General features: G+C 49.2%; 1 protein-coding gene across 1 annotated transcript; it reads right to left on the bottom strand.

The window, feature by feature from the left end:
* Positions 1 to 218: 218 nt before the first annotated feature.
* On the bottom strand, positions 219 to 23,035 carry LOC142559323 (tetraspanin-33-like). Its single transcript, XM_075670939.1, has 3 exons — positions 22,193 to 23,035; positions 18,315 to 18,514; positions 219 to 532 (listed from the first exon to the last, which is right to left on the bottom strand). Exons 1-3 carry the CDS (start codon positions 23,033 to 23,035, stop codon positions 367 to 369), a joined length of 1,209 nt encoding a protein of 402 aa, XP_075527054.1. The 3' UTR covers positions 219 to 366.
* Between the last annotated feature and the right edge of the window lie 554 nt (positions 23,036 to 23,589).

Below are 23,589 nucleotides of genomic sequence, written 5' to 3'. Positions count from 1 at the left end.
AGGAAAATATTTGAGTTTTGCGGCAGCCTCGCTATAAGAGGTGTCGCCCCAAATGTATATGGTGCAGCCAACAAACTATCTCGTACCAATAAAAGACGGTGACACCTGTGGAATCGACTTCACGTTTAGCGCATTGGCACAAGCTTGGGAACAGTGCAAAGTCTCACCGTGGAGCATAGTTTCAAGGAAGTGGCAATCTTGGGTCTTCACAAAAAAAAAAAGGCAACCAAAATCAAGCATATAATAGTACAAGGTACGTCTTCGAGCCGTGCGAAATTCCCTAGTGAAACTATGCGTGCGTGAAAGGGACGCATTCACGGGCCCAGACAATAAAAAGTTGCAGGGCCCGTCCTCCATGGCGTGACGTCATTTCGCGCTGAATGGCTTCCAGAAGCGCTGCCCGAATCGCTGCTCGAATTGCTGCCAGAAGGTCCTCGGTGGTTGTTCCGCACGATCCTGGCACCGTTCCAGGGCTTCACGCAGGCCGGATGTGTTACGGGCCACCATGAGTTCTTGGCCTTCCTCCAGGTGCCTGCATTGAAAGATGCCTTCAAGCAGCGCACTTCCTGTGCTACAGGAGGAATTGCTCCCCAGCAATTGAGAACACTTCGATGGCGCGTAATTTTCGCAAACACAAGATGAAAATGATCAATCGATGCCTTTCGCGTACATTCGGGCACAATATTCCTTGGACTGTGTTCACGCAGAAAACGCTGCACTTCGCCGCATTCTGCTTTCTCAAACAGGAACTGAGCGGTGCTCTATATGATTGTCGAGCGAGGAGCTTTAGTCGGCTGTTGCCAGTCAGAAGTTGCATGTATAGGCCATGGAGGAAATTACCGTCTCCTTTGTGGGCACGGTCTGCAAACTTTTGTCTAGTGTTACCCTAGCCAATTTCTCGCCTGATTTAGCGACGTTTCTCTCGGTTTAGCTAGTGGCGACTGCTTTCTTTAGCGACATGAGAGAACAATTTGGCGTCTGTTTAGTGACTTTATACTAAAGAAGTTGCTTCAAAAGTGGCTTTCTAGAAAACAACTTTACTATTCAAAAGCTACAAGCAGACGACTAAAACGCACTGTGTGGTGCGTGGGCTCTGTGACCTTGATGAAGGAACGGCGGTTTCCCCTCACGGAGGCTGTACGTTGCGGGTAATTGCTCCGATAAAAACAGGCATCATAGTGGCGCTTGGAATATGAACCTGGCAACGTTTAACGCTACAACGTTATCTAGTGAGGCGAGTCTAGCAGTGCTGTTGGAGGAATTAGAGGGCAGTAAATGGGATATAATAGGGCTCAGTGAAGTTAGGAGGCCAAAAGAAGCATATACAGTGCTAAAAAGCGGGCACGTCCTGTGCTACCGGGGCTTAACGGAGAGAAGAGAACTAGGAGTCGGATTCCTGATTAATAGTAATATAGCTGGTAACATACAGGAAGACGTGGAATCGGCGATAGGTAAAGTGAAAATTAATACACCGTTCTTATGGGCGGCTTCAATGCCAAGGTAGGCAAGAAGCAGGCTGGAGACAAGGGAGTGGGGGAATATGGCATAGGCACTAGGAATAGCAGGGGAGAGTTATTAGTTGAGTTTGCGGAACAGAATAATATGCGGATAATGAATACCTTCTTCCGCAAGCGGGACAGCCGAAAGTGGACGTGGAGGAGCCCGAACGGCGAGACTAGAAATGAAATAGACTTCATACCCTGCGCTAACCCTGGCATCATACAAGATGTGGACGTGCTCGGCAAGGTGCGCTGCAGTGACCACAGGATGGTAAGAACTCGAATTAGCCTAGACCTGAGGAAAGAACGGAAGAAACTGGTACATATAAGAAGCCGATCAATGAGTTAGCTGTAAGAGGGAAAATAGAGGAATTCCAGATCAAGCTACAGAACAGGTATTCCGCTTTAACTCAGGAAGAGGGCCTTAGTGTTGAAGCAATGAACGACAATCTTGTGGGCATCATTAAGGAGTGTGCAATGGAAGTCGGTGGTAACTCCGTTAGGCAGGATACCAGTAAACTATCGCAGGAGACGAAAGATCTGATCAAGAAACGCCAATGTATAAAGGCCTCTAACCCTACAGCTAGAATAGAACTGGCAGAACTTTCGAAGTTAATCAACAAGGGTAAGACACCTGACATAAGGAAGTATAATATGGATAGAATTGAACATGCTCTCGGGAACGGAGGAAGCCTAAAAACAGTGAAGAATAAACTAGGAATTGGCAAGAATCAGATGTATGCGTTAAGAGACAAAGCCGGCAATATCATTACTAATATGGATGAGATAGTTCAAGTGGCTGAGGAGTTCTATAGAGATTTATACAGTACCAGTGGCACCCACGACGATAATGGAAGAGAAAATAGTCTAGAGGAATACGAAATCCCACAGGTAACGCCGGAAGAAGTAAAGAAAGCCTTGGGAGATATGCAAAGGGGGAAGGCAGCTGGGGAGGATCAGATAACAGCAGATTTGTTGAAGGATGGTGGACAGATTGTTCTAGAGAAACTGGCCACCCTGTATACGCAATGCCTCATGACCTCGAGCGTACCGGAATCTTGGAAGAACGCTAACATAATCCTAATCCATAAGAAAGGGGACGCCAAAGACTTGGAAAAATTATAGACCGATCAGCTTACTGTCCGTTGCCTACAAACTATTTACTGAGGTAATCGCAAATAGAATCAGGAACACCTTAGGCTTCTGTCAAGCAAAGGACCAGGCAGGATTCCGTAAAGGCTACTCAACCATAGACCATATTCACACTATCAATCAGGTGATAGAGAAATGTGCGCAATATAACCAACCCTTATATATAGCTTTCACTGATTACGAGAAAGCGTTTGATTCTGTCGAAACCTCAGCAGTCATGGAGGCATTACGGAATCAGGGTGTAGACGAGCCGTATGTAAAAATACTGAAAGATATATATAGCGGCTCCACAGCCACCGTAGTCCTCCATAAAGCAAGCAACAAAATCCCAATAAAGAAAGGCGTCAGGCAGGGAGATACAATATCTCCGATGATATTCACAGCGTGTTTACAGGAGGTATTCAGAGACCTGGATTGGGAAGAATTGGGGATAAAAGGTAATGGAGAATACCTTAGTAACTTGCGATTCGGTGATGATATTGCCTTGCTTAGTAACTCAGGAGACCAATTGCAATGCATGCTCACTGACCTGGAGAGGCAAAGCAGAAGAGTGGGTCTAAAAATTAATCTGCAGAAAACTAAAGTAATGTTTAACAGTCTCGGAAGAGAACAGCAATTTACAATAGGTAGCGAGGCACTGGAAGTGGTAAGGGAATACATCTACTTAGGGCAGGTAGTGACGGCGGATCCGGATCATGAGACGGAAATAATCAGAAGGATAAGAATGGGCTGGGGTGCTTTTGGCAGGCATTCTCAGATCATGAACAGCAGGTTGCCATTATCCCTCAAGAGAAAAGTGTATAATAGCTGTGTCTTACCAGTACTCACGTACGGGGCAGAAACCTGGAGGCTTACGAAAAGGGTTCTACTCAAATTGAGGACGACGCAACGAGCTATGGAAAGAAGAATGATAGGTATAACGTTAAGGGATAAGAAAAGAGCAGATTGGGTGAGGGAAGAAACGCGAGTTAATGACATCTTAGTTGAAATCAAGAAAAAGAAATGGGCATGGGCAGGACATGTAATGAGGAGGAAAGATAACCGATGGTCATTAAGGGTTACGGACTGGATTCCAAGGGAAGGGAAGCGCAGCAGGGGGCGGCAGAAAGTTAGGTGGGCGGATGAGATTAAGAAGTTTGCAGGGACGGCATGGCCACAATTAGTACATGACCGGGGTTGTTGGAGAAGTATGGGAGAGGCCTTTGCCCTGCAGTGGGCGTAACCAGGCTGATGATGATGATGAGTGGCGCTCGATAAACGCCCACCTTTTTAGAGCGCAGCTCTTAGGCGCCCGTTCCTGGGTCATTGTTGGTGGTGGTAGAAACAGTTTATTCAAGAAGTTAAGAGAGTTGCTTGTTGTGCACCTGAGTAACAGCCACTAGTCCGGGACGCCATTGAAGATGGCCGCTGCGCAGTCGCGCGCCATCAAGGACATTGAGCTTCCAAGGTAGAGCAGCCGAGCAGGTAGTCCTCCCGAACCTCTCTAGTAGGGATGAGGAAAGGGGATGAGAGGGAAAGTGGAGTGGCGAAGCGCGAAGCCACAACGTGAAAGGTATCAGCAAGGACCTGACAAGTCGGGCACGTGCCTGAGATTCCCGACGTCAAGTGCCGGGCAACCACCGGACTAAGGACAGTGTTGGCCTGCAGGTGGTGTAGCAGTCGTTCGTCCGCTTTCGCCAAACCGCGTGCAGGGTCAGGGTAGAGTCGGCGCGAAGTGCGACAATAATTCAGAACATCGCTGTAGTGTGTGAGGCTCGAGTTGCCAGGATCCGACTCAGGACATGAAGGTGCAGCGGCCCGGAGGAAAGAAGCGCGGGCAGTGTTATTCGCCGCCTGCTTGCCGGGAAGACCTGTGTGGCCTCGGGTCCAGACTATTCTGACGGAGTGAGGGTTGAAGCGCCAGGAGGCGGCCCGAAGGAGACTAGCCGCCAGCGGGGCGATGGAATCCTGGATGTACCGAGAACAGGCTGAGCGCGAATCTGTGAAGATAGTGCGAGTGGTGGGGTGGGAGGCGGCCAAAGCGATGGCGACCTCCTCTGCATGAGTTACTGTGTCGGCTCTGAACGAGAGGCCATCGACGTGGTGACCCTCGGTGGTCATAGTGGCCGTCAAGTGACCTGATGGGGAAGGGCCCGAGACATTGAGCGTCGCCGTCCCTCGGCGTAACCGCGCGAACGCGCTTGTGCCACTGCTCGCGCGTTCCTCGCCGTCTTCTTCCTCAACTGGCTCCGATGTCGCTCATCATGCCAGCGTTCCCATACTGCCCCTACCTAAGCGAAGGCGCTGACGGCACGGGCCCCACTGGCAGTCGGTGGGGAGATTTCGGTCTCAGAATTGTTTGCCTCAATATGTCGCGAAATGAAGATACGTATACAGGTGTGCTCGAATTTGGCATTGGGTAGTATTGTAATCGTAGGACACTTTTTGTTTACAAAACAGTTTAGAATCGCTTTTAACCCTACCGGTACTGGAGCTTCAATATACAGGGTGTTTTTTTTTAGAACATACATAAAATATTGATCAGCGCAGAGATTGTGGCGTTCTTGCAGACGAGTTCCTAGGCGAGCTGGACACACCTTTCAGCTAATAACGTGAGCTTCACAAAACTAATGAAGAAAAAAATAATTTATTAACTGCTTTTATGAATGTCTTTACGACACTTGTCCAAGCGGCCAATTTCGAGGCAGTGACATTTGCATGCGCGCCCATCTTTCAAAAATCTTCAATAGCGCAACCTAATGCGAGATATTCACTATCAAATTCCAAAGCTCAATCGAGGCAATATCGGCACTGAGTACGTCCCGCTTCACGTCAGACGGCAGCGTCCCGCAAAGAGGCGTGGGGGTGAAGTTTGAATGATCGTGTGCCACGTGAAATCTCGACTCGACAGAAAGCCATGACACATGCTTGCCAGGCAAAGCGTGTCGTGTCTGCAGCTGCCGCGACTGGCCCTAGACGTTCGGTTTCAAACGTCCTCAGGCTTGACGTCTCGGGGCGTTTCGGTCTGATCTGATAACTGGGTCGCCGGTTCTTGCGCTCACGCTACGCTCGGTTTCGATATTCCCTGACCTTACCGTTGAGATTAAATGATAAATATTTAGAGTAATAATAAGGTGCGACTTTCAAGATTTTGGAGTAAATGAGGCTGCATTAAAATGTAACTGCCTTATTATTATCCATTTAAACAATTGCCCCTAAAGCCCTAATAAAAAAAGCTAATTAGTAAAATTTTGTTACGTATTCTTCTGAAACTCACGTTGTGAGCGGCAATGTATGTCCACCTCGCCTAGGAAGTCGTCGGAAAGAACGATACGTTCGCGACGCTTACAGCTTCCTTACCAAAAAATCTGTATCGTCTAAAAAGAAAACACCCGCTTTGTACGATCGAGTAGTACAGTCGTTCGCAAGGGTAACAGCACGTTAAGTAAACGGAACCTATTGCAGTTAAATTAAGGGGTAGGTCTTTAATGTAGTATACGAATAGTAAGACCGATAATATGCAGAAAGGCGTTCGTATCGGAGTGGATGGCCTTGTTCACGGAAATATCGTTCATGTGAATTTAAACGGCCCGCATCTCTTAAGGTTTTCGGTCAACTCAACACTGCAAGGAGCTTTAAGGTGGATCTGAGGACCGGCAGGGCACAAGTTGGCTCATGTAAATTTCGTGTAATTAACCGCGTCGACAGCATGACCAAGCGCGTTCCTTGAACGAGCTCCGAACGATAGGAAATTCGAGCGAAGTGTGTCATTGTGATAGGAAAATGCGATTAGCGGTGTACCTTTGAACCGTGCGATATGGTTAACGTTACAATTTCAAGGTAAACGCAGACTTTTACATGCACCAATGGTTTTGCAAGCGTACTAGCAAAGTGAAAGCCCTCTATATTCTGCTGGTAAACTGATGCTAACGGATGCTAGACGAGCGTGAAGCGTTTCGGTAAAGGCATATTGCACCATTTATGCTTCCTATATTTCACTTTCCATATCCAGTAATAACTCGACAGTATAAGCGACTTTTCCTAGGTATACTTTGTGGCGCAAAATACATTTCTTGAAAAGGGACAGAAGAAAGGGATGCAGTGAAGCGCCAAACTACCAACTGTTTAATGACAGCCCGAACAAACGTATAGAAGAAAATACAACTTCCGCTCATGCGCAGGGAGCCAAGGTGTGACAGAACAACGTGGTCATGGTAACATACTTTGGATGAAGCACATTTCTGCGGAATATAATACGATAGATGTATCGCTGACACAATCAGACCCTTTCTTTTTAATATAAAACGCTTCCAACAATTCCCTTGCAGTTTGGTCCCTACTTTTGCCAAGAATCAGTACTTGTTCAAAGCATGGCCTACAACGACGGGCTTTACAGTGCGCAGGAAGATGCGCGTTGTCACACTTGCCGATGCCATTAGCGTGCTCCCTCAGTCTGTCATTAATACAACGTCCCGTTTGCCCGACGTATGACTTGCCGCAATCTAGGGGTATCTCGTAGACCACCCCTTCAATGCAGTCCCTGAAATGTTTGGCGTGCTGCTTCTGGCAGCCACGCGGCCCCTCGCGTGTGATCCGGGGGCACAATTGAGCTAACTTGTTGGGAGCCGAAAAGACAACCGGAATGCCATATCTGGTAGCTACCTTCTTGAGGTTGTGGCTCACACGGTGCACATAAGGTACTACTTCTGGTTTTACTCGCTGCCTTTCCTTCGAGTGCGTTTTCCCACTCGCAGCGGTAGTTTTCAGCTTCTGTAGGAGGGACTCGACCACGGCATTTAAGACAGACTGAGGGCAGCCTGCTTTTTGAAGTCTCTCAAGTTGATGGAAACCTTGGCTCCCTGCGCATGAGCGGAAGTTGTATTTTCTTCTATACGTTTGTTCAGGCTGTCATTAAACAGTTGGTAGTTTGGCGCTTCACTGTCTCCCTTTTCAAGAAATGTATTTTGCGCCAGAAAGTATACCTAGGAAATCTAAGCACCAACTTGCCCAAGAAGTCCTTTTGGAGTATAAGCGACAATTGAGACACTTCGTAGCGGCAGTTTAGTGATACGCTGAAGAAACAGAGAGCAACACTGCTTTTGCCCCATATTGTACATTTACACAGCAAATGTGAACAATCGATGAAGCGCAAGAACGTTGTTCGTGGCGCTTCGTTGCATCAAACTAGCTGTCAGCGCACGTTTATTAATGATACGATCTGCGACACACGGTGGTATGCAAGGGACGGGAAACAGCTCAATTGGACTGGTTGGCTTGGAACATCCAAATAAAGTGTAGATTGAAGAACGCGACTCAGGTCATTGTGTTTTTTCTCTTTGCGCTCTGTCGCACCGATAAATCTGTTTTAATACAAAAGATGCGAACATTTTCGCCAAAACTTTTCAGTATTCAGTTGGAGACGAGCCTTTGCTAGACACGTGAGAACTTTGTCTAGACGTTGTAGGTGCTGCGAGAAACTCGACGGAAATATGACAATGTCGTGCGTGTAACAAAGGCCGGTCTTCCATTTTAGGCCACGGAGTACTCTATATACTTATCGTACGTACAAACGTAGCTGGTGCACTGCACAGTCCAAAAGGCATCGCGCTAAACTCGAAAACGCCATTAGGTGTAGCAAACTCAGTCTTTATCAGGCTCATGCATCGGGGTCTGCCAATATCCGGAGTGCAAGTCGAGGCTCGAAAAATACTCGGCACCTTGTAAGGTATCCAAAGCGTCGTCGATACGAGACACTGAAGAAACATCCTTACGGGTAATTTTGTTTAGCGCCCTATAATTGATGCAAAAGCACACCGAACGATCCTTTCTTTAACAAGCACAGCAGGAGAAGGCAAAGGGCTTGCTGGTCGCTTTATAATGTTGTGTGTGATTGTGTCGTTCACTTGTTCTATAACGTCTCGTTCCAAAGATGAAACACGGTGCGGGTGACGACCAATGATGCGAGAACTATCTGTTTCGATTCGATGAGCAGTTGCAGTAGTCTGACTCAAGGCTCGCGAAGAAACTTCAAAACAAGCTTCGTGCTCTATTAAAGTGGTGAGGAGGGCATTGAGGAGGGCAAATTGGTGGGTCAATGTTGACCACTCCGAAAAGTCAGATTTGTGGTTAAAGAAGCAAGTCTTGGCCACTTCGGTGAGGTAGAAACGACATAGCGTAGTTTGCGCGTGCCGTGCCAGTAGTTGACGTCGCGTGTTCTGTTGAAGGTGTTCAAGCCAATCTTCCACGTCGTCGCCGCAGAGGTCGGCAAAAACGGGAGGGTCTCGTTGTTTGGCGTTCAATGTCCAGGTAGGCCTAGCTGTCTGGGCAGAGATGGTCGCAGTACTAGTGGATGGGTTGTTTTCTGCGGTCACTGCGTTTGGCGTGAGCAAACGACGACTCGATCGGAGCTCCAGGGGTACCGGAATAGCAAGAGGACGTGGGAATCGAAGCAGCCTACACAACTTGTGAGACGTCGACCAATGCGATGTTTTTATTTCAGAGCAGCCGCCCTAGAGAGTCGAAGCACCAGACGAGCCAAAAGAGGATAATGAATAGTAGGTCGTATGTATGAGGACGACGACGACATGCGCAAAAAGCGCTCTATGATATAAAGCTTTGTATATCAGGCACGTACCCAGGATCTTTCTTTCGGGGGGGGGGGGGGACCCGAGACAAGGTAACTTTCCCATGCAACTGAGGGGGAGGGTACCTTTACTAGTACAAATGTGAATAACTCCCACCATTCGCTATAGAAAGTGTAAATCCACAAAAGAGCAATGAAATAAGGTGTGTTTTACAGCTGCGCCTATGCGATACCGCTCTCCTATACTTGGCAAAGAAGGAACCATGTCAAATGGACTCGCTCATTAAAGAAGTGCCGGAAGAACAGTGCCAAGAACAAGTAAAGAAGCGAAGGCGTAAAATAAAGATTACTTTAGTAGAATAGAACTGAAAGAAAAACAGCAGTTGGCAAGCAAATCACACGGACCGCGCGGAGTTGTGTTACTCCGCCAGCCAATCACAGAAGCAAACAAAATCGTCGCCATGCGGCCTTTTCAAAATGGCGTCGTACTTGATACCTTCGGAGCGTCTGCTGTTCTTGAAGAGCCTTTTCATCGGCGGAAGCAATGAGGTGTGCAACAGACATGGACAAAGTTTATGGAGTGTGAGCATCTCACTCTTCAATAGTCTGCGGCGCAGTTCATTTCACTGTTGAACCCGTTATACTCAAGAAACTGCACCGCCAACTGAAGTGAAACTTGACAATAAATAAATAGTTGCAGCGAAGCAAGCATGTTATTTCAGTTCAGTAAAGAATTAGGCTTTCGCCATTCCCCTATAATAGGCCAGGGAAAAGGTATAAAATTACGCGTTAATTATTTTATTTTTGTGGTTACCACCTTATTTGGGTAACAGGAAAAGATTGAGGTACGAATTATTTACAGCCTCGCGGATGAACAATGGCTGGCTTAAGTTGTAGCCGACTATAGTAGCGTTTGTTGAATTCGCTCTGGAAGAATTGTAGAAAAATATATATTTGCGGAACAATCCCAGTTCTTTTGGGTCCCTCGCTTACTGCTCTACCAAGTGACACAACCGACTCGTATATTTATTTGGGAAGTTACGTAACGATGCGTGGCCGCAAGTCCCGTATAACCGCATAGGGCGCAGAACGCTGGGATTCTAAACGTGCTGCGCCCACGGCGGAAGGTTGGAAAGACACCTATATATATAAACACAGCAGAGAAGAGGCTACGTCAGGCTGCTCGAATGATAAATGTACGAACGTCATTCAGTATACACGAAATTGTTCTCCACTTCAGGCGGCGATTTCTCTACTTCCTAGTTAAATAAATAATTCTGGTCCATAAATATTTTCATAGACAATGGATAAATTTGTTAATTTTCGCTTTTCCTTGCTGTTTGGCTGTTGCTTCGGCTCTCTCCCTTAGTAGATCGCTTAATTTCTCTTGTGACTCTTGTTTCCAGTTGGCAGTATTGCACGAAAAGAGTTGTACAATTGGGGAAAAACCAAACCAGTCAATGGGTGAAAGTCGTATTGCCTATGAGTTGAAGGGTTATTGCAGAGTTTGATGATGGACGCTGTCTCGTATTATTTTATTTTCCACCTTATCTAATCCATATCATGGGTGTTGTCAGGATTGGGGGCTTAATCCCATCGCTCGTGATCCGTTGTCAAGATTGGAATCCGGCATGAACTCGAAGGTAACTGGCCCATGCCGTCGTCCAACTTATCCACGCTGAGGACGTTGATGAAGGGAAGGACTGCTTCTCATCGAGAATGAGGAATAAGGGTTTATTTACAGTATTTACATGCAGTTCATCAGTCTAGCATGACTGCGAGAGAAAGTACGTCAGTCTAACACGACTGCTTGAGAGAGTGTCTCAGTCCAACATGACTGCTTAAGAAAGAGTGTGTCGAGCATCCGCACAACAGCAGCTTATACGCACTCGGTCCCCATTTGATTCAAAGGGGACGGAAACGTTCGTCCAGGCATTGTAAACACGCCGCCTCTCCCCGGGACGGCTTACACACACACACACACACACACACACACACACACACACACACACACACACACACACGCACACGCACACACACACACACACACACGCACGCACACACACACACACACACACACACACACACACACACACACACACACACACACACACACACACACACACACACACACACACACACACACACACACGTGCACGGTCCGGACCCGACGTCAGAGGGGCTTTGTAGAACAATGCCGGGTAGGCATTGTCCTGCGTCTTGGTCGGCGCGTGGGAAGGGGCCTACGTCGACGTTCCCGCGGCAACTCCCCCGCTCATAGCAGAGCAGGGCGGCATTGGTGGGTTCGGTAACAATAGTTGGCCCACCGAACCCATTCAGTCACAATGGCGACTTAGTGACGCCGTGGGTAGAGGTTTGCGGCGGCGCTCCAGGAAGCGTTGACGCCCATTGTCGCAACTGGCTGGCAACACTTGTACCTCAGCTGGGCCGTTCTTAACAGCGCCTCCATGGCCCGGAAAGTCTGCACTGTCCAGCGCTGATAACCGCTGGGCAGGAAGCGAACGGCTGGTGGCCAGGGGGTGATGTCTTGGCTCGCAGTAACCACTTGCGTAATGATGTCACCGCACCAAAACATCCGAGAAGGACAGGCCACTGCAAAATGAACCCCACAACACGGCTCTGCGCCGAGATGACGTACCTTGGCTCTCACTTTAGACCCGCTAGGCTTCAAAGAAAACATAAGTGCAGAAACAAAAAAACTGCTGCATTTCGCTATGCCAATTTTTGAAGCAATTTCGTGCGGACAAATTCAGCAATCATGGAGGGAATCCTGCTAAATGAGAGGGGATCTTCTTGGCTTAACAAAATTAAGAATAATAACCCTAAAATTCAGGCGGAACCCGCAAACGCAGAATTCAAATTAGCCTTCTCAAACCATCCGCATTGCTATGCAACTTTCCCTTCTTATATCTAACGGAGAAGTTGTACTCTTGGAGAGTGAGGCTCCATCGGAGCAAGCGGCCATTCTTGTGTGACATTTGATTGAGCAACGTCAGAGGACAGTGGTCGGTCTCGAAGATGAACTTCGCTCCGTACAAATAACACGACAACTTCTGGGTGGCCCAAACTAAACAAGCGGATTCCTTCTGTGAAGCGCTGTAGGCTTGCTTTTTTACATTTAGTTTATGGCTGGCATAGAGGATAGGATGCTCCTCGTTATCGTCGCCGATATGACTAAGTACCACGCCCATACCTCTGTCGCTTGCGTCGCATTGAACTATGACTTCCTTTGTGATGTCTGGCGCGCGAAGCACAGGACGAGAAACCAATAGCGTTTTCAAACTTTGGAAAGCGTTCTTTGTCCGTACTCCAATGTACGCTACTTGGTGCTCCCTTTCGGAGGGCGTCTGTTAATGGACTTGTCATTTGCGAGTAATACAGAATGTACCGTTGATAGTACCCCACAAGTCCCAAAAATGAACAAAGGTCTGTTTTCGTGCGCGGCTGAGAAAATTTTCCAATCGTGGCTATTTTCAGCTCGGCCGGCCGTCTCGTGCCCTGGCCGACAACATGGCCCAGATAAGTAACCTGTGAACAACCAAATCCACACTTTTCCGCTTTCATCGTTAAGCCGGCTTCCCTCAACCGTGAAACCACCTGTTTGAGGTGCGGTACGTATTGTTGCCAGCTGTCCGAAAAAATTGCTACATCATCAAGATATGGCAAGGCGAACTCCTGCAAGTCTTTCAGCACAATATCCATTAACTTAGAGAAGCTAAACAGCGCGTTCTTCAGCCCGAAGCTGAGTGCGAGAGGGCGAAAAGTGCCTACAGGTGTGATGAATGCGGCATGGCGGCTGGCACTTACTGAAAGGGGAACTTGCCACTACCCCCGCACGAGTTCTATAGTTGAAATGTATTTAGCAGCGCTAACTCTTTCAATTCGTTCCTCAATGTTGGGTATCGGGTACAGCTGATCCCTAGAGATGGCATTTAACTTCTTGTAGTCAACACACGGACGAGGGTCCTTGTTAGGGGTTTCTACCAGTATTAGCGATGACGTGTAGTCACTCTCAGCGGGCTCAATAACTCCCAACTCTAGCATGCGCTGTATCTCTGCCTCCATGATCTCTCTCTGTCTTGCAGACACCCTGTAAAGCTTTGATCTTGCCGGTTCGGTTGATGTCAGCTCTATTTCATGCGTTATTAGTTCGGTTCTACCAGACCGATCGCTGAATCTGTCGAGATATTCCCCAAACACCTTTTTTAGCTCATCTACCTGCTCGGGTCTTAGAGCGTGCGAGCTTACCGAGTGTTTTACTACTTCCTCTAGGCCGATTTCAGAGTTGGAGGTCGCCCTATACTCCTTAAATTTGGTACTAGTGCCATCCTGCTCTTTGATGGTATAGTTAACGACTCCGATCCGCTCTATACACGGTTTCATCAAATTGCAGTGATATATCCTCACCTCTTTCCTGCGACCGGGCATTTTCAGAGCATAGTATCTGAAAGTTTGTGCAACACTTTAACGGGCCCGTCCCGGTGAACTTCAAGCTTGTTCTTTCTTGAAGGTTTGAGGGTCATTACCTGGTCTCCGGCGTTAAAAGTACGAAGCCTCGCATTCTTGTCGTAATAGAATGTGGCGTTCTTTTGAGCTACTCCCATGTTCTTTCCGACTAGTGCTTGGGTTGCGCTTAGCCGTTCCAGCAAATTTAGCACATATTCAACCACTGTTGGACTCTCTCCTCTTTCTTCCCACATCTCTCTTAACATTCTCAGTGGAGAACGGAGTGTCCTCTCATACACTAGCTCTGCTGGCGAGAACCCTGTCGCTTCATGTGGAACCGTTCGCAAAGCAAACGAAGTTGCCGGCAGACAGTTCTCCCAGTCCTCCTTGTGCTCGTAACAGAGCGCACGCAAAACTCGCTTAAGCACTGAATGCCACCCCTCTACACTGTTTGACTGAGGGTGATAGACAGAACTGTGTATTAACTTTACCCCGCACTTTTGCAAGAATGTGGAAGTCAGTGCGCTCGTGAATACTGACCCCTTGATCTGCCTGAATTTCGGCTGGAAACCCAACTTGTGCAAACACTGTAAAAAGCGCGTCTACTACTTCGGTGGAGCTGAGCTCTTTCAGAGGGATTGCTTCTGGAAACTTTGTAGCCGGACACAGCATGGTAAACAAGTACCTGTAGCCCGATTTTGTTTTTGGAAGAGGCCCTACCGTGTCTATTACAAGTCGCCTGAAAGGCTCTGTTATTAAGGGCACTAGCTTCAGTAGAGCTTTCCATGTCTCTCCTGGTTTACCAGAGCGCTGACACGCGTCGCATGATCTTACAAATTTTCTACGTCTTTGAAACAGCCAGGCCAGTAGTACTCCATAAGCAATATTTCCTTTGATTTGTTTATGCCTAGGTGGCCGGACCACCCATTTCCATGACAGAGACTCAAAAGGTCCTCCCTATACTTAGTAGGTACGACTAACTGATCTAAAATGCTACCCTTTCGATCTCTGTAGTGCCGATACAACAATCCTCCTCTCTCATGTATCGTCACGTTGCGCCTAGCAATGCCTTCTTTAGTTGTGTGGTGTAATTTAGGTAAGCTCTTATCATTCTTTTGCTCGGCTGCCAGTGACTCTCTGTCCACACGTAAGAGCTGATCAAAGTTCTTTGAGGCCGGTGATAATAACGACCCTGTCTCGCTTGCGTTTGCGTCAGCTTGCTCTTCCTGCAGGCTTGAACTTTGACACTCTAGTGATACGCTCTCATTGAGCTGGTCAGCTGGCAGGCTCTCCTCGACTGACTTTTCATCCCTCGAGCCTAGCTCGGATTCGGGTATTGAAGTTATCCCCTTTTCTACTTCCGCTGGAGCAGCTTGTGCATTTTCAGCCGAAAGCGACGCGATTTTACGAGCTTGGCCTCGCGTCAATGCCTGTACTATGCCCTCTCCCAGTTTATGCCCTTTGTCACGCAGTAACTGATTCGAACGATTCGAAAAGATGTAAGGGTACTGCAGTGACAAAAATTTGGAAACTGCAGCCTCAGTCTCTAGCTCCCCGAATGGTCCACTGAGTTTGACTTTGGCCATGGGCAGACACACGCTGTGTTCTTCTACAACCTGTTTGATCCATGCTACTTCTCCGGTGAAATCATCCACCGTCACGTAAAACGGATGGACAATGTCCATAGTGGCGGCACTGTCTCTTAGCACTCGGCATGGTTTGCCATTAACTTGCAGGTCGTGAAGATATGGGCTCAATAGTTCCATATTCTCGTCTTTTTCCTCCGCGTAGGAGAAAACTACGCTAGGCTTCCCGCAGTTTACAGCTATATGTCCCAGTTTGTGGCATTTATAACAGCGGATCGGCCTAAAAGATTCGAATTTTCTGTTCCTTTTGTGCGGTTTCCTCGTTAAGTTTCTCCTGGCTCTTTTCTGCGGGCTTTTCCTCCACGTGTACAGGCTCCGATCGTCTAGTCTGCGAACCCTTCTTGAACGGAAATGGTTTCCGCGGTCCATTTCGACCGTCCCGATTTCCGTCCTTGGCGTTCAACTTTCTACGCGTTGCGTACTCTTCGCCTAATTCAGCCTCACTTTCCACAGTGTTTACATTCCCTCTGTCTTGCACCCACAGTTTCACAGCTTGGGGGATGGTTTTGTAAAACTGCTCTATACACATACATTCAATAATCCTGTCTCTGCTATCGTACGCTTCTGCGCTTTTCAGCCACTCGACTAGGTTGGCCTTTAAGCCGTGTGCAAACTCCGGATACCCCTCGCTATCTTTCTTGCCGAACAGCTTCGGCTGAAAGGCGGTATTTCTTAAGGAGACTAGCCTTAACTTTCGCATCATCATATGCATCCTGTGCACTCAGTCTGGCGATTACTTCCGCCGCCTCACACGGCAACATAGACAGCAACCGCTGTGGCCATGTACTCGGGCCGAAGTTCATCTTCTCGCAAGTCCTTTCAAAATTGCTTAGGAACAAGCCTATGTCGGTCCCGACCTCAAATGGCTTTCCTCAAATGGCCCGACCTCAAATAGCCTGTCCATGCGGTACGATTCTGCCTCACTTGATCGTCCCAGAGTCCCTTCACTTCCTTGAGACAACTCCAAACGTTTGTTTTCAAGTTCCAGTTGCATTTTTCTTAACTCGCGATCTTTATCGCGTTCCTCTCTCTCGTTTTTCTCTGTCCCATTCTTCTCTTTCTCTTTCCCGTTTCTCTCTCTTATTTAGAAGTTCGAATCCCATTTCAATTTCTTTCTCACTGGCCTGATAGGAAATTAGCTCCAATAATTCCGATTTTAGCATTTCCTTGCGTACATCTAGACCAGGTTCCTTACCAACAACCAACAATTCGTCTCTCAGCAGTGTCCTTAACTCCATGATTGCTACTTTACTACCTTGATCCTGCTCTCTAAATCTAGCTAGGAAAACACAACCCAGCTAACACTCAACAATCTAGCTTCCCTACTGTTCTAAACAGGACAACCACAAAATGAAGCCTAGAGAGTCAAAGCAGGAACCAAGCACTCACCGCAGATACAGCACCACGTCGCAAAGTCCATCTCACCGCTGTCAGCCAGTTGTCAGGATTGGGGGCTCAATCCCATCGCTCGTGATCCGTTGTCAAGATTGGAGTCCGGCAAGGATAGGAAGGTGACTGGCCCATGCCGTCGTCCAACTTATCCACGCTAAGGACGTTGATGAAGGGAAGGACTGCTTCTCATCGAGAGCGAGGAATGCGGGTTTATTTACAGTATTTACATGCAGTTCATCAGTCTAGCATGACTGCGAGAGAAAGTACGTCAGCCTAACACGACTGCTTGAGAGAGTGTCGCAGTCCAACATGACTGCTTAAGAAAGAGTGTGTCGAGCATCCGCAAAAAAGCGACTTATACGCCGCAAACGTTCGTCCAGTCATTGTAAACACGCCGCCTCACCCCGGGACGGCTCTCTCTCTCTCTCTCACACACACACACACACACACACACACACACGCACACACACACACACACACACACAGGTGCACGGTCCGGAGCCGACGTCAGAGGGGCTTCGTAGAACTCGGAGCTGACCCGGGTAGCCATTGTCCTGCGTCTTGGTCGGCGCGTGGGAAGGGGCCTTCGTCGACGTTCCCGCGGCAACTCCCCCGCTCATAGCAGAACAGGGCGGCGTTTGTGGGTTCGGTAACAATAGTTGGCCCGCCGACCGCATTCAGTCACAATGGCGACTTAGTGACGCAGTGGCTAGAGGTTTGAGGCGGCGCTCCAGGAAGCGTTGACGGCCGTTGTCGCAACTGGCTGGCAGCACTTGCACCTCAGCTGGGCCGTTCTTAACAGCGTATAGTTTCAAGGATCTGTCAGTGTTTCGGCGAACCATCACTTGAGGAAATAATGAAGTAAAGGGAAAAGTTAAACGCAACTGGCGTTTTCTACGGCCGCAGCTCGTTCCACGTGCATACAGACCAGCTGACCACGAACCAAATCCATTTCCTGGTCCCTAGATCAGTCTAAACAAAGAAGGTTGAACTAACGAACCAACAGCGATGCGTGTTATCGTTGAATAGACGGTGACAACTGAATGTATCTCGAGTTAATCGCTCGGGCACCGAATCGATGAGGAAACTGGCTTTCACATCCCAGTAGATCCCGATAACTACCTACTAATGTTGACCGCCGAATAGCTGTCAAGTCTCAACATAGATTTGGCGGCGCTTTAGGGATGTCTGTCTTAGAAGTGGTGGCGTGGACGGTGAGTGTGTGTGTGCTGGGGGGGGGTATGCGTGCTAATTTCGGATATATATATATATATATATATATATATATATATATATATATATATATATATATATATATATATATATATCACCAGCGCTATTTGCGCATGTGCACACACGAGGTTTCACTCTCACAAAAACCTTTAGGGTGACTAGCCCTTATAGCAAAACGAAGCTTCACGCCGATGAAAAGTTTCCTATGCCTACCGAATAGGAGACAAGGATCGTCCCTGTAGGGTTGCGCGCGCTGTTTTTTCTACCAGGGAACGCGAAGCAGCCTGGCTTCGATACGCTCCTGAATTGCCGCGCTCGAGCAACGCCACGAAATGACGAACGCAGATCGCTGTGCGCACAGACCTGTAGTAAACGTCGTAGATGGCGGACAGCTCCTGCACTTGGTCTCGCGTGGCGACGGCCAGCGCCACTAAGAGGAGGGTGGCAAGGCACAGTGCCAGCAGCATCATGGTGGTTGGGAAGGCGTGGTCGCGCATCCGGCTGGACAAGGCGTCGGCGCAGCTTCGCGTGTTCACGCGGGCCCAAGCCGCCTGGTCTGACACCTGCAACGCCGTCGGGCCACGTGTGTGGATAACGTGTAGGAGTGCACTCGTTGCCCCGTCGTAAGCAGCGCAAAAGAAGACGATAACCGGCGAGAAGTAGCACAGTACGAGCATTGTCTATGATCTGAAAGTTTCATCAGAAGAAAAATGCATATATATATATATATATATATATATATATATATATATATATATATATATATATATATATATATATATATATATATATATATATATATATATATATAGCAGGTAGCGAATCAATAAAAAATTACCGACGATTACGTTACTTCCTAATGCGAAATTTGAGCGCAGCAAATAAGCTGTTTCACCTTTTCGATAGATTGAGGCAAAGAAATCGAGCAACACATGTATGCGCTATCACAGAATTTTTTTTTATTTTTCACACGTATTCCTTTAACAAAGACTCCACTAGGTAAGCTTCTGCTTCGGCGGCACGCACCTCTGGATTCTGACGGCGACGGCGCTGGGCCTCTGCTCTGGCAGCTCGTTTAGCAGCAGCAGCAGCAGCAGCAGCAGCAGCAGACGGAGGACTTCCATCGGTCGTCTCGCTCATGGCTCAGAAAGAACTGGCAGATAATTTCGCAGTGGCGAACGGCAGCGGCAATTTCGGCTCGGGCGGTGCACATATACAGATCCGCCGCCACCGATCTGGCTCTCTGATTGCCACCGCACAGGGCGAACGGCAGCGGCAATTGCGGCTCGGGCGGTGCACATATACAGATCCGCCGCCACCGGTCTGGCTCTCTGATTGCCACCGCACAGGGGTTGCATTGGAGGAGGAGCGAAGAAAGGAATTAAGTTCGAGCCGGCGCTTTGACAACCGGAGACTCGCAGGAAGAGGGGGGAGGGGGGCGGCGTGTACACCCAGCGGCAAACGATGGGGGCAGAAGCGCGCGCAGCAAGCGGACAACACGATAAAGGGAGGAGGGAAGAGATAGCAGCGACTGACTGATGCCGCTGACGCCGATAGTGAGTCAACCCCAGCTGCGGAGTTGGTTTCAGGGACAACGCCGCCGATGCCGACACAAACAATATGATACCCTCGCTTCCGCAGCGCTAAGAACCAGGTCTAGCCGTGGGAAGGTGGTCACGTATTCGTCGACGTGCCGGCGCCTACGTGAAATAACCGGCGCGTCGGCAACTGAAGAGCACCCTATCCGCCACACAAGAACAGGGGGGGGGACCCTTTCCTCCTCTTTCTGCATGGCGGCGACGGTGTTCTATGCAGTCACGTTATCTTGACTCTCTAGCGGCGTCAGCGGCATCCAGCGGTATCAGTCGGTCGCTGCTAGCGCTGGGGGGATGAAAGGGGGGCGGAGCTGGTTACGAGGCCGACGACAACGCCGACGACGACGCGAAACCCAGGAACGGACGCCAAAGAGCTGCGCTCTAAAATTCGGCAGGTGTTACACTCATGCAACAAAACAAGGTTAAAGGCTGCTGCACATTTGGTAATACCTGAATTTATACGATAGGGGCTAGACTTCTTGGATCGTTTAACGAGCCGCAACGGGAAGTAAACGTGTGGCACTAAGGCGACCTCCTCACTAATGCGCAAGTGGCGTACTTGCGGGGCCGTCCTCGCGAGCTGCGAGAGCGTGCACGCTCCTCCATCGTTCGCCACCGACAAGCGCCGCCACCGCTCAGACTGTGACGTCAATGCGCCGAGCGCGCCCGCAGGTTTTGTGCGCAACAACAGCAATTACTAAACTTAATACGCGGCAGACACTTGAGGCTGCTTGCGCGCGGGGATGCGAAAGCATTACGCCGATTCTAGATCTCGAAACGTCATGAACGCGCTCGTTTTATACACTATTGACGTGGGGCCACCTCCTCTCCACCGTCACGTGCGCCGCCCAATGACGCACGCGCTAGTCAGCGAGATGGCTGCGACATGACGTGTACAGTCAGGCACGCACTAGGCACACATTCCGTAAGGCAGAACCGTGGAGCAGCGGTTGCTTCAGGGAAGCGTGCTGGTCTCGCCGCCCCGCAGTGCCGGGTTCCATCCCCACCACCGAGATCGAAATGTAACATTTTTTTCAAATCCACTAATTTACTGTGGTTACAGGAACCTCCCTGAGAAATGTGACGCCAATCCGAGCATTTCTTAACGTGGTTTTACTCTTTGCGGCGTTGGCCATCTTTCGTCACGGCGCAGTTTCGCCAAGGTCACCGTCAACGCAAGGCACACAACGCAAGGCTTTTGCCATAAATGTTGCTTAATTCCACGGGAAGAAAAGTGCCATGAATAATGAACAAAATCATTTTCCTTCTTTTATTGCGTTAGCATTCTTTGGGTACTCCACGCACTTTTGTGCAGCCATCTATCTACCCATTTTGTATATTTGTGTCTAACCGTTCTCCCGCTTACTTTGGTCGCTGTGTACTCAATGACCCAATGAGTAGCGTATCGAGCTGCTGTGGTGAGGTAGCAGGGTTCGAAACTAACCCTTGGACCAACTTGGGACAATGAGTATGCGGCAATGCGTACATACGTGCCGCTCTTTAACAAACCTCATTGGCGACGACATCGTTCACTGTAGACGCGGGACAGGTTCGGTACTGCCGTAAGGCGATATCGTTAAGGGCGCCGTGTCGCAGAAAAATCCGATGCCGGTGGCAGCGTCGGCGGAGTTGTCTGGGAGCGAAAATTTTCCTATAGATATTTTGGTACAGTCTTGGTCAAAAGTTCCGAAGCCGCAGCAACCGTGCTTGGAGCAGCCACACTCCGCTATCGCAGCGCTGCCATCAACGGCGCTCGCAGACGCTCGCTGGTTGCGGGGATAAAAGAGAGCAAGAAGGAACACCACCCTCGCTTTATCGCTGTCGTACGCTTAGTGATCGTAAGTGGCCCGCAAGCTAGTGTGGCATGAAGCTGCGTTGCTACGTTTCGTGCTTTCGCCGCGCGAATGGGCTGCGGACAAGAGCTGCCGCCAAGGCGATGACGCGATGCTCCGTAGCCTACCCTTTGGTTGCGCGAGGCTTAACCGCACGACCGGGTTGTTCTGGCGAGATAAAGTCTCGGGTTTAAAACGCGACAGCAGTTTTGCAATGGGAACCAGCCTCAACGCTCCCCCAACCACAGAGCAAAGATTTTGAAGTCAATATAGCTGCATGTTATGATGTAGCTCTTCGATTTTTCGAGCTTTCTTAAAAACATTGTATGCATAAAAGCCAAACCCAAGACGTGTGCTTGGCGAGACGGCACAACTGGTGCGGAAAAACTTGGGAGCGCTCCGTCGGGAGCACAAAAGTATCGAGGAAACGCTCCTGGCGAAGCGCCACATCCCCAGACGAGACGTTCATTTGAGGGATCGCCAGCCGTTTGTGCGCAGGCGCGAGTAAGAGCGGGCGTGAGAGAAAATCTGGGGGCTTTTGCTTCTTGAATATATAACTCTGCCTAGGCACTACGGAGGGGGTTTCTTAGCGCGCGTTGTAGGCGTTTGTCCCTAGGCGTGCTGTCCAATGCGCACGCACCCACTCATCCACCAAGAAGTCTTATAATTGTCGACAGCTTTCCGTTCTACAGCCAGATCAGCTGCTGCATAGTTTAGCTGGTGTCCGAGCGACAGTCGATGGGAACTTGCTCGAAAGGGCCAATAATATCGATAACACCTCGAAATACAACGAGCGCCATCGGTGCCACCTCACCTGCAACACGTTCTGTCCGCACTTGATGTCCGGCGGCCGGATGGCGGACGTCTCATTTCTGCGGCAGCACGACGCCGGCACGTAGCATCGCTCGCGGCTCGGGTTGCTCAAGTTGCAGGCGAAATACGGGTTGTGGTTCCAGTCGCGGAACCCCTCGGACGAGATGCCGCAGCAGCGGTACTCCAGCTGCATCCAGTCGACGAATCCCTGCAGCTCGGCGCTGTCGCGGTACGCGGCGATCATGTCACGTGACACCGAGCGTTGGGCGTAGCTACGCGCCGCGGACGGCAGGAAGAACACAAGCACCGCGAACAGAACGAGAAGCGCGGCCAGTGCGGTCAGTATGCGCACGTAAACGGTGAGCAGGGTGACGTTCTCGCGCAGGGCACCGAGGAAGCCGAAGGAGGCGGTCACGAGCGCCACACTGGACAGGAACAGCGCGGGAATCTCGGGCCGCTCGAAGAGCACCACGACAAAGTTCCGAGCCGGCGCGCCGGGAGGCGCGGAGGAGTGCGTCAGCAGCGTGTACAGGGAGCTCCAGAAGCCGAGCAGGCAGAGCAGCACGACCGCCATGTTAACGAAGACTATGGGCAGGCGGACGTAGCCGCTCACGTTCTCAACGACGGTGGAAGAGAGCGAATCAGCGTCTACGACTTTCCCGCCTGACACTTGGTCGCACGACAGCGGTGCGTCGCCCACCTGCGACTCCATAGCGGCGCCGGCTGGCGGGCCAGGTCCGAGTTTCGCCATGTTTGTTTCTTCTTCTTTGTCTTCGACCTCGGGTGCTTCCTCTCGGGTGAGCCGACCAGGGATGGTGACGTCGACACTGCCAGGTTGCATCATGTCACCAGAAGAAGGGCCATCTTGTCAGTAATGACTGGCTCCCAGGGCAGCTATACCCTTTCTTATTGGCTGAAAATACTAACCCGGAAGAATTTTAATAATCCTACATAGCATACCAGGTGTATCGGAAATCGAGTGCTGCAGCAAAGGGGCCTGACTATGAGAAAGAAAAGAAATCCAATAGAAAGGTAATCACAATTTGATAACTATTGCTCGTAGAAAAATACACTGCCAAGCGATGAATAAACTGAAACTTCAGAAATTTTACCCGTAGAGAGAGAGAGAGAGAGAGAGAGAGAGAGAGAGAGACGCAGAGATGTTAAAGGAAGATCTAATTGTAAATGTAGGGAAAAAACGACCGGGATGAGCTAAGTGTAACTACTGTAGAAGAAAAAAAAAAGCGCCAAATAATTAAACGCGATGTCTCAAGTTGTTCCTGTGCCTTAGAATTCTTTAGATGGTCCATTAAAGCTTATAGAAATGGGTCTACAAAGTCCATAGACTTTCTTTAGACTACCTCTGGAGTAGTTTATAAACTGTCTATGAACTTAGTA

Source organism: Dermacentor variabilis, chromosome 10 (assembly GCF_050947875.1).
Source record: "Dermacentor variabilis isolate Ectoservices chromosome 10, ASM5094787v1, whole genome shotgun sequence".
Lineage (NCBI taxonomy): Eukaryota > Metazoa > Arthropoda > Arachnida > Ixodida > Ixodidae > Dermacentor > Dermacentor variabilis.
Note: the sequence above shows the minus strand (reverse complement) of the source record. Positions and strands in the feature narration are given on the sequence as shown.

Coding starts and splice junctions, on each gene's coding strand:
- LOC142559323 (XM_075670939.1), bottom strand. CDS start 23,035: ATGATGCAACCTGGCAGTGTCGACGTCACCATCCCTGGTCGGCTCACC. Junction 18,515..22,192: donor GCGGACAGAACGTGTTGCAG/GTGAGGTGGCAC, acceptor ACGGCGTTGCAG/GTGTCAGACCAGGCGGCTTG. Junction 533..18,314: donor ATCTACGACGTTTACTACAG/GTCTGTGCGCAC, acceptor CTTTCAATGCAG/GCACCTGGAGGAAGGCCAAG.